At 35.3% G+C, this 18,208-nt stretch overlaps 1 protein-coding gene across 1 annotated transcript in view; it reads right to left on the bottom strand.

The window, feature by feature from the left end:
- TTLL7 (tubulin tyrosine ligase like 7) overlaps window positions 1–18,208 on the bottom strand; it is a 94,922-nt gene that overhangs the window by 37,683 nt on the left and 39,031 nt on the right. Inside the window, exons 13-17 of the mRNA XM_047085380.1 lie at window positions 16,567–16,653; window positions 11,899–12,097; window positions 8,199–8,404; window positions 7,066–7,200; window positions 4,905–4,985 (exon numbers count right to left, since the gene is read on the bottom strand). Coding sequence (XP_046941336.1) covers window positions 4,905–4,985; window positions 7,066–7,200; window positions 8,199–8,404; window positions 11,899–12,097; window positions 16,567–16,653 — 708 coding nt within the window. The remainder of the gene's footprint in view (window positions 1–4,904; window positions 4,986–7,065; window positions 7,201–8,198; window positions 8,405–11,898; window positions 12,098–16,566; window positions 16,654–18,208) is intronic.

Raw genomic sequence — 18,208 nt, 5'->3', positions numbered from 1 at the left:
CCAATACCTCTTTCCACTATCTAATATTGCCCCTTATCAACATATAAAGCTTAATTTTTTTTCAATGTACTTTTCAACTCATTATTATACTGGCTCTCTTGTTGCAAGAAAAAAAAATATTTCAGTCATTCTCTTATCTCACTTTACCTCTTGATTTCATTTGAAACAAAACAAGATTGGGAAGAGGTAGAGAAAAAGTATTTATATATTATAATATATACATATACATATATACAACTAGAGCAGACAAACATATTTAAGTTTGTCCCAATGATTATTTTATAATATATCTCTATACTTATCCTATCTGGGCTAAATTTTAAGTACTTCACTTCATTCATTCTAATGCTATTGATTAAATGAACAAAACATAAAAACAACAACAAAAAAATCCCAATTAAAAACTCTGTGTTTATGTCTCTTAGAGCTCAAGACCTCCACCGTTGGCTGGCCTTATGATTTGCATTCACGGTATGTGTATTTGTTATGCTTATTTTGTGGGCATGGGTGAAAGAACACATACATTTGGCAGGGTAAATTTTACAAAAAGGAGAAATTTTACAAAAATTCATTTCCTTATTATCCCAATAATTCCTCATGGGTGATAGCTCCTCAGTGGCCCTGGCAGTGAGGGGGAGAGTGTCATCACATGACAAATGCTGCTGAGAGCTGCCTTCTGTTTCTTTTCCCAGGAGCACTTCACCTTTCATGATGTATCTGAGAAACTAGAGTTTGTTTTGGAAAAACAGTGTCTTAAAAAAAAGGGTTGAGGGAAGAGAAAGAAACACAGTGATCATGACGTCACCACGAAAAATTGTTGCAAACAAGTTGTAGATGTGTAAATTCTGGCCTTTTCCTTTCCATCATAGCCTAGGCCTACTATTCCTGAGCCATCTTTCAGGGCCTCCTTGAAAGCAGGCAACGTGGCAGGATAAACTTGCTCTAGCTAAGATCAGCCCTTTCTGTTCTCTGAGAGTCAATATTCAGCTACAGATTCTTCTGCCAAAAACACAAGTATTAAATTACCTTCTGCAGAACTTCTGTAACTGCTTGGGTAGTGTAAGCTATGGGACTGTAACACGTTGTGCATTGAAGATGGGACGTCTTACTACTTTTTACAAGCATAGAGGACACAGAGTACTTTTGGTTTATGCCAGAATGGAAGGGCTCAAAGAAAGGATACCTAGGTATGTAAGTTGTATTAAAAAATTCTGCCCCCTCACACTGGCATTTCCACTCCTGTAACATGACAGTGTATGACAAACATGGACATGTGGCTACACATCTGGGAAATGAAGGAAAGGGCTACACAAACACAACTCACTCCAAATATTCTTAGAGGACATCAGTACAGAAGTAGATGTACTGGCAAAAGTACTTGCAAGTAAATTTACAAGCAATTGTTTAATTTTACTCAAAATTTATAAACCAAATTGAACATAACAATCCTAAAATGTGAAATAGTTTTCTTCCAGTTCACAAAAGTCATTACTATTCACACACATCCTCTGATCATCCTCTACAATGTTTATCAGACCTTCTCAAATCACACGTGAAAAAACAGAATGGCGTCCTCGTTTGTAGCTGCTGTTGAAATAAACACACATCGGGGCGCCTGGGTGGCTCAGTCGGTTGAGCGTCCGACTTCGGCTCAGGTCATGATCTCGCGGTCCGTGGGTTCAAGCCCCGCATCAGGCTCTGTGCTGACAGCTCAGAGCCTGGAGCCTGTTTCAGATTCTGTGTCTCCCTCTCTCTCTGACCCTCCCCTGTTCATGCTCTGTCTCTCTCTGTCTCAAAAATAAATAAATGTTAAAAAAATTTTCAAATAAACACACATCACTAGTGAAGAAAGGAGGAGGCAGAGAGAAGTGAGCTTGCCATTGACAGAGTTCATAAAAGAACCTAGAATTGAATCAACTTACTAAGTGGTTACAGAAAGCTTCCTACAGGTAACTACAAAGTAAGACAAGCACCTGGCTTTTAGAGAAGTGGGGAAAAATTAATAGAAAAATCTCTCAAGGCAGATCATAAATACAACTGAGTACAAAGTGCCATGAAGATTTAGAATAGGGAAACATAACACGTGATTGTAGGGGAATCCAGACAGGCTTCACAGGAATGCCTGTGTCTCCCTGTCATTCTGCCACTTTTGAAAAGATTATTTTAACTTGAAAAAAGTATAGAAATCTACAAAAAAGGTAAGAATGACAGCAAATGTCACCTCTTTCCTTCCTGTGGCTCAATAAGTCTACCCTCTAGAAATATATCCTCTCAACAATTTGGTACCTAGTTTTTAAAAACTTTTTATGCTAGATATATATATTTAAAATAGTATATACACATAAGTCACTTAAAATGGGACAACACATATTATTGTACGACATGACACGTTTGTTTAATTTACTATCCTGATATCCTTTTGGATGGCATATAGAAGGGAACCAGTTGACAGAGGTGCTCCTTCTTCGAGATGCCCAAGGCGATCACGACCTTACTGGACACTCTTGCAAACCCTTTAATGGAATTTCTCAGCAGGAAGATAACTGAGAAAGTTCTTATCTAAGAACATATTAGAAGGCTACCCCTGATCTGTCTAGATCCACCCTGTCAACTACAGTAGCCACTAGACACATTTGGCTATTTAAATTTAAATTTAAATTAAAAGTTCAGTTCCTCAGTCACAATAGCCACATTCTAAGTGCTCACTCAATGGCCATACGTGTCTGTGACCACTCCTTTGGACATCACAAATATAGCATATATTAGCATCTTTGCAGAAAGTTCTATCGGACAACATTCATAGTAAATCAATCTTTTTATTTCAGCTGACTGGAGAACAGAAGTTAGTCACAAAGACTACATGGGTGACTAATGGAGAAGAAAAATGAAGGCCACCCACATTTGGAAGGCTCCCTCCGTACGCAGGTGAACCACACATAGTTGGCACTGATCACTCTGAAGCCAGAATGCCTCTGGACGTGTGAAAAGGGATGCCTGATAGCGGATGGACTCATGGCCTTCGGGTGACACCTAACTGATTGTATCCTTTCACTCGTGATTAGTTACCACTGGCTGATTTTACTAATGTATGTTTGTTTCATATGTTACAAGCCATAATCTGATTCTATCTCTCAGGTTAAGATCTATGATTCCAGAATAGTATTCAATTTAATGAAACTGAATAGTGTGGATGCACTATATTTAACCATAAATTTATTGATAAGATATTTACGCTGCTTCAAATGTTTTGCTTTCACACATACCACTGCAATGAATGCTCACACATGTAAATCTTTCATATACACAGACAATTATTTTGTTGGATAGAATGCTGTAAGTGGTTTTGCTGCATCAAGGTTATGAACATTTGTAATTTTAATAGAGACTGCAAATCACCTGTCTATGGAGTTGTATCAATGTATCCTCCCTCTAATGATATAGCAAAGGCCCTTTATCCATACTATTTCCATCACTGGATATTATCTGTCTGATTAATTTCTGCTAATACGATGGCTTTTACTTGCTTTTCCTTCATCATTAGTGAGGCCAAGGATCTATTTACATGTTAATTGGCTATTTGAAGATCCATAAATTGTCTTTTCATGGCCTTTTTATGTACTTTGCCATTTTATTTATTAATATTTATAGGATAGTTTGTCTTTTGATGGTTGATTTGTAGAAAGTTTTGGTTTATTGGTATTACTTTGTGTTTTATGTGTTACAAATATCTGTCTTCCTCCACACCCCTCCTCCCATGCCCCTCACAGCTTCTGCCTTTTAATTTGGTTTAAATTTTCATGTAATCAAATCTGTCAGTATTTTCCTTAAGATTTCTGGGTCTAAAGTCTTTCTTAAGAAGTGGTTCCCCCATTCTAAGGTTATAAACATATCCTTTTCCTTAAAACTTTTAATATTTTCCTTTTTTTACATATAAACTGCAGTCTATCTGCAATTTATTTTTGCATATGGTGAGAGATAAGACTCTGACTTAATTTTCTTACAAAGAGGTAGCCAATTGCTTCAGTATCATTTTGGGGGGAAAATGTCATTTCTTCAAGTCTTTAAAATGTCACATTTATCATGTATTATAAGTATATTGTATAAACACTTTATAAGTATTTATAAATAAGTATTTATTTATAGGTATCTTATAAATACTTTAATCTGCTTCTGGCCTATTTCATTTTAATTATCAACTTACCTACAGTTTTCCATCTTCTAGATTACAAAAAGTACATGGACTGTATACCTCTTCTGCTCAAAATTTTCAGTGGCTTCCCCTTACTTGGAATAAAATCCAAAGTCTTTAGACAGCCCATGAAGTTGTGATCTGACCCTTGCCCATATACCCAACTTTAGCATTCACCACCCCTCACTCACTCTTGACCAACACAAGCCAATGATCCTATAAATAAGGGAATAAAATGGTCCTTCTATGCTTCAGGGACACCTCAAGCTAACATCCACCACAGGCCCTCTGTATCTGCTCTTCCCTCTGCCTGATTGATACATTGTAACTGCAGTTATCTGCATAGTAGCATTTCATTAAGGTCTCTGCTCCCATGTTACCTTCTTTCTTTTTTTCACTCTGATTTATTTTTCTTCAGGTACTTACCCTACTTCAGGTATTTACCCAGTAAAATTGCCCTTCATTTTATTATATATTGTTTATTATCAAACACCTGAACTAAAATATAAGCTCTATCAGACCACGGGGCTTGTTTTAAATTCACTTTTTTTATCCTCAGAACCTAGAACAGTGCCCGAAACACAGTAGGTGTGCAACAAATATTTGTGGAAGAAATGAGTAAACAAATGAAGATGTATATAGCTTGATTATGGATATGGATGAATGATCTTAATACATAATCCCAAAGGGCAAAACTATTTTTGGAATTACTCACTTTTCGTTGTTTTACAGAGTCCAATTTTATGAGCCAATATGAAGCCACTTTTGTTTTATGATACCTCCAGTTATCAATGATCTGTTTTGGGAGAGAAAGATTAAGAAACTTAATCTAAAATTTTCCTTAAAAGTAACAAAAGAGAAATAAATGGGGTGAAACCAATATTATTAATTTGTGAAACGGAAGCACTGTAATATTACTTGCAACAAAGAATGTTTACTTTCATAAAGACATGCCATCTGAATCCAAAGTTTCTCTTTTTTGCTGTTAAAAGCACACAGTCTCTAATAAATGAAAGTCAAATGTCTTGAGGTACATAAGATTTGGGAAGAAGCCCAAAACACAGATTTTCCATTTTAATTTTAAGAGCTCTATTTACACAGCACCCATAGTAACAGAATATTGAACAACACATTAAAAGATAGCCCATATATAATCTATTATCCCTTTGTTTTGTTTATTGGGTTTTTATTGGTACAAAGCTTCAAAATTTCTAAATATATATTCCAGTAATATATACTGTAGCAAACAGATTAAAATATTTGCTGCGTATGGTGAACATATAGTAAACAGTCTAATGTCTTATAGAATTATTCGTTACATTTTATTTATACTCTCTATTTTTTGTTTTCTTGGTTTTTTGTTTGTTGTTTTGATAGTGCATGTGCACGGGGGAAGGCCAGAGGGAGAGGGAAAGACAGAATCTTAAGCAGACTCCATTCCCAGCATGGAGCTGGATGTGGGGCTCGATCACACAGCTGCAAGATCATGACCTGAGCCAAAATCAAGAGTTGGATGTTTAAACAACTGAGCCACCCAGGTGTCCCTATAAGCCCATATATATTCTTTATAAAATAATCACATCAGCCACAAATATTAGTTCTACTCTCTATCTAATTTTTCTTCTACCTAATTCAAAAGGGTGGTATGTAGCTAATATCTCTAAGTAAAATTTATGTACAAAAACTTTGTTTTTACCCAGAACTTGATTGAATAAGATTAATATGTAAATAAAAACAAATGTACATAAAGCTTTATAATTAATGTTCACTTTTCCTCCTTTTTCCTCAATGTAACAAATATCTTTGTAAGCAAGATATCATTTTCACTTTTTAAAATATATATATAACAATACAATGAATAATACTTGGGGGGTTTTGCTTATAACTATGTCATGATTACAAAATAGAAATTGCCACTATTAATTTTTTAGCTAAGAAAGTTAAATTTTTATTATTATTTTGTTTCTAGACAGTTCCTTTAGATAGGTCTAAAGTAATGCTAAAACATGAAAAAGGCCAAGTGCATTGTTGTGGTTCTTATCCTACAATTGGCCACTAGATGGTGTCTTCTTCTCTGGAACAACAACAACAGCAACAACAACAACAAAAAACCCAAAAAACAAAAACCCACCAAAACCAAAACCAAACCAAACAGAACAGGGAAACCAGAAAACAGCCTTCTGTTACTGGGAGATTATCTAAGCATGTCAATTTGAAATAGATGTTTAAATGAAATTAATCTGTGACTGAAGAAATGCTCTTTCACCAGAAATATCTAAAAGTTGGACATTCTTTCTAAAATAGAAGTAAGTAAAAGCCCTTGACTTTAATATGAATTTTAGGACTGTGTCATTTTAGAATGTTCCACTGGGTGGTGCAAATGTGTTTATAACAAGAAAAACCCCCAACATAAGCCATTTCAAAATCTGACCAAAACCAAAACCATTCAAGGAGCCACATTCAAATATTCTTGATATTTTATACTGAGGGCCCTACTTTTTTCATTACAATTCCTTCCATGTTAGATCCTTCTAAATCTTTACAGAAGGAGGCTTAACTTGGTATTTTTTTCATCATTACGAACAGTAATTATTTAACACTAATTATTCTCACTTATGAGGCAATTTCATCATTTTAATATTAAAACAGGACTATACGCTAAAAGATATTCTGCTTTATTGATATGGTGATCTCACTACTCATAAATCATAAAAATTAAAATAACCCCTGTATTTTCTAAAGCTTGTGGAGGTTGAAAAGAACATTAAGTTTACCATGACATTCAGAATGATGCTATCAGGAAATAAATTTTAATATTTTAAGAAGAACAATAAAAAGGTGCAACCACCTTGGAATTTCATACATTAAATACTCACATCTTCTATCAGAAGTAATGATTCTGCATCTGATTTTCCTGGAAACCGGATCTTCATGTCCTTGAGGACAAATAAGGTCTGACTTGTTAGATGGTCTTCTTGTTCCTTTGTTCTCGGTTGCCGCAAAGACTCACTCTTAAATTTGAAAGAATACAGATATTTGGAGGGGGTCTTATTTCATTGTGCCACTATAATCTGAAAGATATTTCTAGGTAAAAATGATGCACTTTTAATTAAAAAAAATAACAAAAAGAAAAAATTTTTTTTACATTTATTCTTAGGATTAAATGGATATGATTTTCCAAGAATGTCTTTCACACTTCCACACAGTTGTAGTTTATTTAGCACAAAACACTAAAATAAAATGTAAGTGTTTAAAAAAGACTTCCTGGTCGGTTCCATTTGTTCCATATACCTTATGCAATTCTTGATTAGAAAAAATAATTATTGATAGTTACCAAATGAAATTCATCCATTTATACTTTCTAGACTTTTCTCTTTGGGAACATAATCCACATTAAATAAACAAATAAATCCCTGGCCTGTGTGTAGGTGCCTTGAGATATCTATTTGAGCACCTACAACTATGCCTGGTTGCAAAATAAGTTCACTGACCTCCTTAACACTGAATCTCTGGGATTCGTGCTAAGGAGGGAATATGCTGTATGTTAACATGAAGAAAACATTATGAACTATGTTATACTTCAGTAGCCTAAGGATAAGTTATCAATGGTTTGGTTTTTTTTTAACCTATTAATCAATCATCCCATTAAGGAAAATTTACTATCCAACAAATTCCCCCAAATTTACGTATATACTGCACAATACACTGCAAGGTGATACATTTACTCAGATGATTTTCAACAAAATTACCCTAGACCATCAGCAAATGGACATAAAACGTTATTCTCAGTGTCCATCCTCAAGTTCTATGATATAGTAGAGTCTGCTTTTGAAGAACTCATACTAAGTTATAGGCTAAGTTGGATGAATAATTCAAATTCCAGAAGACCATGAGTTGAATTATAGAAAGGATCTGAGGTTCAACCTGTCCTCCTCTCCACTGATCCCTTTACCACCTAAATCCTGAGTGTAGTGCTTCCTGTAATCTCGGAGTGAAATAGATGACTTACCATCTGAGAGTTAGTAGAGCTGGCTTCATTAGTGTGAGGCAGAGGCCTCATGTAGGAGGAAGCACGGTTTAAGGAATGCGATCGAGACCCTGAAGCCGGCCGGGATGCTGATATCATTTGTTGAGCAGAAAACGGCCGGTTGTCTGCACTGGAAGGTGATTGAGAAGAGATGGACCGAGGGCAACTGACTGAACGCCTAATAGAGCCTATTATGATGGAGAAGAGGGATGATAGTACAGTAGCGAGTTAGAAGTTTCCCACTTCATTGGGTTCATTTAAACTAACAATTAGACCACATGGTGGCAGGATGGCCATAAATGTAAAAAACATAGACATCATCATGAGAATATGAGTTTGAAGTTAATTCTTCAATATAAACAGTAAATTTGGTGCAGAACCCCTGTCATGTATGAAGAATGGCAACCATGAGAACAATTCTTAAACAGTTCTGTTCTTGAAATGTGACATAAAAGAACCAGAAGGAAGGAAAACTAACATTTATGGAGCATCTTCTATAAGCCAGGCATCTTGCCTGGTGATACACTTTTATCTTAATCCTCACAGAAACCCTCTAAAGTAGGAATCTCCATCCCCTGGAGGTTCAGAGGAAGAACTTTCTCAAGGCCACATGATGAGAAAGTGGCAAAGCTCAGGTTTAAGTCCTGACCTACATAACATCAGTGTCCTCCCTCTTTCTAAAGCATTATGCCATCTACTATCTTTGGATTAGACTGACAATTTATTAGAATAATCTGTGAATAGGTTAAAAATAGAATACTTTATAGCAAGATTCATAGGGAGGGATGCAAAGGAGTCTAGAGAGTGGCCAGGATAAATGGATGTTATATCTCAGAAACCATGAAAAAAATAAATACATAAAACAGAAGAAAAACATAAAGATTATCCTAATGGAGTTTAAGTATATAATTGGTTATTACAAGAGTGGGACTAGACAGATAGTCTTCTTATTCACAGGACAGGAAAAAAAATAGGTTTAAATTCTCATAGTAAAGATTTAAGTCAAGAAAAAAAATGTCTGGATCTAGAGGATTAACAGAACAAACTAGGGAAAACCATAGAATATCTTCCCCAATGCATATTGAGACCATTTATGAAAGAGAACCAACTGTTCCAGGTAAATTTTGATTCCTCGCACAGGGAAATAGAATATCACTCAATAGTATACATTTATATCCTTTTTAGTTCATATATTCTTTATACCCTCTGTTCTATATTTTCTCTCTGCTTGGGGAATATATCAGTCTTCACTAATTAAATAATTTAATAAAACTCACATGAAGGCAGGTTGAATACCCAAATAATTCTCTTCATTAGCTGTTGAAAAAAATTTAAACCTTTATAAAGGCAATGGACATAAACCTTATATTTAGGGATGTATTTCTAATGGATATTTTGAGTACACGATAAGCCTAAAACCATGTAGTTCTGGAAAGTACAAAAAAGTATACTCGTTAAAGCTTATTATAAAAGGTGTTTTAAAAAAAAAAACCTTCCATTTTTTCTAACTATTAACTTTCTTCTGAACCTGAAAGTCGTATCTTTTTTTTGGAAAGGACTATACTTCTAGAAAAGGGCTGTGTGGAAAACACACCACTGCTCAACCTTCTACCAAGAAAACACACAAAAGTGTGTGCTACTCCTACGCCTTGGTCCTGCTCTCTTTGAGGGCTTAAGGTGACAGTTTGGACCTGTATAACCTGATCACAGGTGCAGAAGGAAAAATATCCTTTGTCTTGAATCACCACAGATTCCCATTTTTCCCCTGCACACACTGGAAATTCAGACAGAATAATTAAATCACTAGACATGCCAATAAGTAGATAAACAAAAAATGGTTATAACTTGCATACACAAATTATGTGAGAAAATATTTCATATCGTTTTTCATTTATGAACATCTTATATCAACCCAAAATATATCTCAAAGTATAGCAAGTTTGAATTTCCTAAGTTAACAAATGTTACACATAATCTGGATTTTGTCCTCTGTCATTAGCATTACTTTGGAGAGAAGCCTCAAGAAGCGTTTGTGGCTATTCCCTAGTGTAATATTAAAGACAGAATACAAAACAAATTTAAACCTTTGAGGTAATTCCTAATGACTATAAAAATAAAATATAACTAATAAAGAAAAAGATATGTAACTGAATTAAGCTATGTTTAAAATGTGAATTCACACTTAAAAACATTTTTAATACACTATTTTTCTGATCTCAATTTATTAGCCTGTTGGTCTGAGAACAAAGAACACTCTCAGAGCTATAGAAATCCTAGCAACATATTCTCTATGCTATCCTCTGTCAGCTCCTGCTCTTAGGAATGCACACCTTAAGCAACTGAAGAGGGCTTAAAAAAAACTGATGAAATCTAGGCAGGACAATGTCAGCTTCCAAAAGAGAAACAGAGCCCTCCTTATGTATAGACATATTGAAAGTACTTAAGGTGTCTTTAAGAAAAAAAGGAAGTAATTGATAAAATAGCTTGCAAACTCTAGAACAAGTGCTCAATAAACATCTTAAATGAGTAATTAAATAAATGAAATGGAACATAATGCATTATGTTCCCTCCAAACACATAAACTCTCAAAGACAGGACATATATTAGCATGTATATTTATGGAATAATTCAGTAAAAGAAAGTAAAGGAAAAAGAAAAGAAAGACCATTAAAAATCTTCATGGTAATTTGGTAAAAGAATAATTAAACATTTTCATGTTTGTGCTGTATTCCTTATGTTATGTGCCAAAGTATGGAAGGCCAGGTTTAAAATCCACTCGATACCAGGGAAATAACATATTAAACAAACCATTGCTGGAGATCAACAAAGGCTCACAGTTGTGTTTACTGCATGATTGAACTGGTCCCTTTAGTAGAGCCCTGGGACAACAGAGAACAAGGGAGAGACAGCAGAGATAGGAGTTAAGGAAAGCCTTGCACTGGAGTATCCAATGAGCCTGGGAAAAGAGCAATACCACACTGGACACTTGGGAATGAAAGAAGAATTGTGGACACCTCTGGAATCAAGGAAGGAATGAACGACAGAATGGAGTAGAGAGAAAATGTGAAAAGAAATAAAAGAAGAAAGAGAAAAGAGGAAACCAGAAAGAAGACAACACAGCAGCTGGTCGGCTACTCTCCTGAATACTTGCTGCAACCCAAAAGCCCTCACATAAGTGTTTAGCCCTGATGGAAATGAGGGAACAAAACTTTAACTATTTCACAATTCTGTGGGCTCACAGAATTGATGATCAAGTCAAATGCCTAGAGAGATACACATTTTTATAGGTGAGAATATAAACTAAAATGGGTGACCAGGAGGAAGGGAAAATGGGGAATGGAATGAGAGAACATACTGTCTTAAAAGAGAATGAATTAGCAGATTAGCAGCCATGAGGCACGCTTTATAAAATCCATGCAAAAATCTAGCACTTAACAAAAACTATGAAATATAAGACAATGGACTGTAAGAGATCCTTGACTCAAACCTTTTGTTTTCTATCTACAGAGCCTGAAAGGGATTGTGGGTTGTGCCCAGGTCCGCTTAGGGACGGAAGCGGGATAGAATCCAGGTCTCCTCACACACGACAAGGGTTCATTTGGCCCGAGGCCTTTTATTGAGTTCAGTAATTTCAGTTCCATAATTCTTCATATAACAACTAAATTAGAAGAAATTAACTTACTGGATTGTTGAATTAACTTGTAATGGTTGGACTGTTTCAGGTCATACGTAACTTGTTTTTCTCTTTTCTTATTTTGGTATTCTTCCTTTTCATTGTCATCTGATTCCGAAGAGCTGCTGCTACTGTCATAACTGCTGTCACTGCTATAGTATTTCTGTCTTCTCATTACCTCAGAGCTCTCAGGCATGGAGGACAGAGGCTAAAATAGAGGGAAATGTGTTATTCTGTTAGAATTCAAAAAATTAACAAACTATTAGCATGATTAGCTACTATTTTTAATTTCCTGTTTATGCCTGCTGCTTTTCACAAAAGCCTGATAATCCCCCAAGTATGACTGCTACAGTGCTATTCACTAATTGTTCGTTTCTGCAAAATATTCCTTCTTAAATGATACAGTTCAGTCATAACGAGGAGAATGCTGTTTCTGCATGATTTGAATAAATGACCAGAGTATTCACACAGAATAACAAAATAAAATATTTGATATGAAAATATAAAAATCGGAAACGTAATCATTCTGCATAACCACTTTTCTTCATTCCATACAAAGAGATTACTTAGTACTCATCAAAACACGAAGATGTACTTTTATTGTACCACTGATGTTCAGAGTCACTCAATAATTGTGTGTGTGAATGTATGTTGCTTCTGAGAGAGAAAGAGAGAAGGAGAGAGGCAAGGGGAAGAGAGGCAAAAAAGGGTAAGAAAGCAGCAGCCAGTTAAACCACTATAAGTAAAGTAACATAAATCACTGTAAGTCGAGTAAGGTCATATCATAAAACAGAGTCTATGAGCCTATCCACTCAGATAACGTGTAAAAAGAAGCAAGGTATTCCTCACATGTCTAATTTGCTGTGGATACTTTCACAAATAAACATTTTTAGTTAATTATCTACTTTCCATATTGGTCATGAACAATTCCTGTCTTTTCTCATAGGATTTCTAACTAGGACATATAGGTATGGCCATAATGGAGTAACACTGCTTTTCACTGCCCATGCTACATAAAAAAAAAAATAATGTAAAAATCAATATGGCATGAATTTTTGGAGGACAGGTGCCAAGAAGAAGGGAAAATCTGTAATGATTCAAAATGGTATTATGTTCCAAAATCTCCATTAGAATTACTTGTCTCCCAACCTCCCAATCAATATGTCTCCAATGATGCCAGCCGAAGGAATAAAAGGAAAGTGGGACAGCTTCACTTCAGAAAGAATGTGCACAACCAAGAATAAGACATTTTTCTGACTTAGTCATTTTAGGAGACTATTTATTATACAAACCATATGCCTCTTACTCCTGCTGGGAAAGGTGCCTGTAGTTGTATACTAGATTCTTGTTCTCCATTAAACAAAAATGCTTTGATGTTAGCATACACCATAATGAAATCCTTGGTTACCGTGGGATTTCACTGAAATATCAAGGTATATCTTCTTGTGCATCAGTGTAGGATGAAAGATAAAGAGAGAAATAGCATTTCATGAAGTGCCTGGAATACACAGTGAGCCAAAGCATGATCCTCTTAAAGTTACTGCCTTTCCACAGGATGAAAAATAACAAAAGCAGGAAAGTAATTTCATACGCTAAGGTACCAACCTGTATTTCAAAGTATGCTTTCCTTTTGATAGTCTAATATTTACTGAGCACTGGCAATGTTCAAAGAGATATATATGCAAACACTGACTAGTACACAATCATCAAACATTCTGACAGTCCTGGGGAATATGAATTCTACAGGAAACACGTTTCTTCAGAAGTCTCACAGAACCAGAAGAAACACTAGCACGACCGGGCTTGCTAGTAATGCCCTCTTTCATGTAGGCAAACAGCTTTAAGGTTTCTTAAAGAGCTGACTACGTAATGAGTTATTTGATCCTATAAAGAATCACAAGGGGAAGCAGACAGCTGAACCTTTGTGTCATATGTGCACTTGGGACTTTTTGACCAACACACTGTTCAAGCAATAATTCATAAGAAGTCATAGCATAAAGTTTGAACAGTGCCTTAATTACAAAATGGAATCTGTAAAATGGCATTGACTTAGGACGCAAACCATACTACTTATTTTTATGTCCAATTTTATTATGAATTGGGTCAGACATAAAAATATATAAATAGCAGAAAGATTAGTAAAACAAATATTTATGTCCCTACCGCTCAGCTGAAAAGAAAAAAGAACAATGCTAATAGCTAATACTTTATGTGGTATTTATTATTTATATCGTTAATTAATATTTCTTAGTTTCTCAAATAAGGGAAAATTATTATTTCTCCTAGTACGCATTTCATTTAACCTGCACTATCTTCAATTATTCTTCTACTATAAACACACTGGAAATTAATGTGTAGCATGTGATATCATCCCTTTAAAAATTTTTTTTAACGTTTTTTTATTATTGAAAGACAGAGAGAGTCAGAGTGTGAGCAGGGGAGGGGCAGAGGGAGACACAGAATCCAAAGCAGGCTCCAGGCTCTGAGCTGTCAGCACAGAGCCCGACGTGGGGCTCGAACTCACAAACCGCGAGATCATGACCTGAGCCCAAGTTGGAGGCTTAACCGACTGAGACACCCAGGCGTCCCTGTGATGTCTTTTCCTCTAAAAAGGAAAGCCTGCTTTGAAGTTTGGCTCAGCCCAGACCCTCAGTGTACATAAAGTTAAAAGGTATAAAAATGCTTTTACTTCAGACCGATTATGCAGCTTTCAACCACTTGGAAATATTACTGACATTAATAACTACAGAAACCAACCAATTCATTTCATTTCAACAAATACAGTTAGTTTCCACCACTTGCCTAGAAATAAGAGGGGTTGAAAAAAATACATCATATGAATTCTGCCCTCCAGGAGCTTATATTTTTATTTGAATGAGAAGCCTTATTTGATGAGGCAAAGAAAAATATGACAGTAGAAGGCTGTCTCAGGGCCTTTGCACTTGTCGTTCTAACATAAATATTGTGTCCCCGAGTTGTCTCATAACTGGTTTGCTGAATTGCAATAATTAATACATAAAGTTTAAAAACTATTCACTTTTATAGTCTAAAATATATCTGTTCCAAAGGCATTATCAACAACATCTTCCACAATTCTTCAGTATAAAGTACATATTTCAGAAGAATGGTGCCTAAGATCCAAGGTCTCTGCTGTCCACCAGATACATGTTTTTCACCAGATTCATCTTGCACTGTTTTACTCCTCAGGAATCTTCCATTTGAGTCATTCCAAATTCTTTCTTTTCTTTCCAATACTCTATGCAATGGCACACCTCCATGTCCTTGCCTTAAATATTTCCTCTACCCTGAACATCCTTCTCCTGCTCTTTTATTTTTTAATGTCTATTTTATTTTTGAGAGAGAGAGCGAGAGAGATAGAGGTAGCACGAGCAGGGGAGGGGCAGAGAGAGAGAGGGGGACAGAAGATCCAAAGCAGACTCTGTGCTCATAGCACAGAGCCTGACGTGGGGCTTGAACTCACAAACCGTGAAATCATGACCAGAGCCAGTCAGATGGTTAACCGACGGAGTGAGCCACCCAGGTGCCCCTCCTTCTCCTGCTTGTAAAAGATTAAAGCATTACTCATTTTTCAAGACCCAGTTTAATTGGCATTTCCTTTACGAGGCCATTCATAGTCTACCAATCCTTTTCTTCTCTATGTTAGTGTCGCCCTTTCCTCTCCCTTTATTACACCACTTGCCACAATATATGTGAGTTTTGGTGCACCTATTTTTTCTTCCACCAGCCAATAAGGTTTTGGTGGACACATTCAACAAATTAAACTAATGGTTTTTGACAACCTTGTAAGTGCCAGACACTGTACTAGGTGCTAGAGGTATAAAAATGACAACACGCTTCCTACCCTCAAAGAACTTACAAATTCATACTAAAGCGAATATGCACACAATTGTCACAGCTGCTCTACGAAGTGTTACTTGTGGCACAGCAGAAGAAGCAGAAGAAGGAAGTCTAACTAGGGGAGTGAGGGAAGATTACACAGAGGCAGCAAGGGGTCAGCTAGATTAGAAGGGGATCTCTAATCAGTCGAGTAATGAATGATTTTTTTAAATAGGAAGGCATTCCAGAGGCATGAAAAAAGCATGAAAACATGACAGAGCATGCTGATGTGTGTAAGGACATAGAGATAGCTTTGTATTGCAGAAATATAAACTAAAAACAAACAAAAAACATATTTTAAAAAAACAATAAAAAATGTTTCCAAGATTTTACAAACTCAATATTTTCCTACTCTACTAGCAAGGACTTTGACATATGAAAAAAAAAAAAAATAGCATGTAGCTATCATCACTAAAGAGCAGATGAAGGTAAAGCAACCACCTGCTCATTTCTGCCTGCATGACAGCTTCCTGTTTATTCCTAGAAACCATACCTATTTTAACGAACACAATTTCAATGTTGCCGGGTCAACGATAAGTGGGGCTTCCTATAAGGATCTCCAGAGTCATGATTTGCCTTATCTGTAACGCTACACATCTCTGATCATTGTAAGTCTAGGATATGAGAAAAACGTAATACAGAATATACAATAAAGGTACTAGTTCTAAGTCCCTCTTGGCCCTAACTTATAGGGTTTTCACTAGCATTAGGGAAAGAATAAAAAATGAGGGAAACTATTAAAAAAAAAATGAGGGAAACAAGAATGTAGAGGTACTGTACCTTTGGTCCTCGAGGCTTGACAGTTTTGCCCATCAGTTTTTCATCGTCAATCTCACATTGTTCCAGAAGATCTAAAATATCTTCCTCCTTAAAAACAAATTAAAATTGTGGTCACTAATGAACTCTAGAATTTTTCCAAGTTCATTAATCTCTATAAAATAGTGTACAACAAAGAGTCCTAGAACTATTTAATGAAGATGGCTCAGATCAAAGGAGAAATAAAGGGTCATGGAAAAATCTCTTGAAGAAAACTTCACTAAAATCTGGCAATATAAAAAATACATACCTGAAATCTATTATGTATTAATATCATAAATAAATGTATCCTTAGGTTCTAGTACACTACTAAAATCTTAGAGTACAATACTTCAATGAATTAGCCTATTGAACATTTTAAAATTTCTAAAAGTACACTCTAGTTTCCAAAGCACAATTTCTTCAATTATTTCTATTTAATTAGTGCAAAATAATATTACAACTTCAGGAAGAAAACTGACGATTGGCCTAATAATTTCATTTAGAACAATCTAATGTTAGTATTTGGTTAATGGGCACAATTTAATGAAAATTCTTTCAAAATTTTAAATATTTTAACTATTTAACTATTTTAACTATTGCTCAAGAGTATCTTTATGAAAGAGTATCTTTATCAAAAGTTTTCATTCTATGGGCATAGTATCTTCCCTTACGCTCTTCTAGAGTCATTTTAAAGTCAAAGGGAAAAGTTATAAAACCATATACTGAAGTAGATGTTTGAGCAAACCAGAGAAATATGATATAATACCTACACTGAAAGAGGTATAATTTATGGTTTCTTTGAGTTATTTATTCAACCTATAAATATATCATATCTTCACTTATGTATTATGACATATTTCAGTGTCCCTTACAAAAAGGTTTTTGAAAATATAGAAATCTCATGGTACAATGGAAATTTGTAAAATAAGTTACTCTTCATCCCAATCCAATAAAGTTTAGCTATTAAAATACCAAAATACCTTTGTTATAGTGTTTTGATTAAATAATAACCCTACAATGAATTCCAATGACAGCAACACAAGATAATGAAAAAGAAACTCAAAGAGTTCTATTTCTGCTTAAGAGAAAAAAGGTCATAATAGCTAATACTTTCATTATAGCAGCTAGAAAAAGACAGATAAATTAAACAATCACATTTTTTTAAAGACATCAGAAAGCTGTGGTTTAAAAGGAATGTAAAAGAAACTGAATACCAGAGGGGGTAAAGTTCTTGTAGGTAAGCAGACATGAGTAGCCACTTTCTACTTTGGGATCATTTGTCTAGTCTGCACACAGAAGGGCAGAGACCATGTCTATAATAGAGAGATTCTAGTGGGATAAAGAGAATCCAACAGTTTTCGATGGTCATGTGGGCTAATGTAACATCTAGAGGAGCCCCACAGAGCTGGGTCTCTCTGACAGCAATTTTAGTGAATATGTAGTGGAGTAGGAGGATAGAGGTATGTAAAAGTCAGTGCTACTCCTCTGAAACCTTACAGATTTTAGATACTGATAGAGAATGAGGTCTATAACAATCAATAAGTGATGTCTATCCTTGACGCATTTGAAACAAGAAGCTAATAAAACTACTACAACCCAGCCTGGACCTAGTTCAACTTTTATT

The sequence above is a fragment of the Lynx rufus genome, unplaced genomic scaffold (assembly GCF_022079265.1).
Source record: "Lynx rufus isolate CCGP_SWC_20201006 ecotype Redwood Valley unplaced genomic scaffold, mLynRuf1.p SCAF_2, whole genome shotgun sequence".
Classification (NCBI taxonomy): Eukaryota; Metazoa; Chordata; class Mammalia; order Carnivora; family Felidae; genus Lynx; species Lynx rufus.
This window is presented reverse-complemented; position numbering and strand designations above follow the sequence as displayed.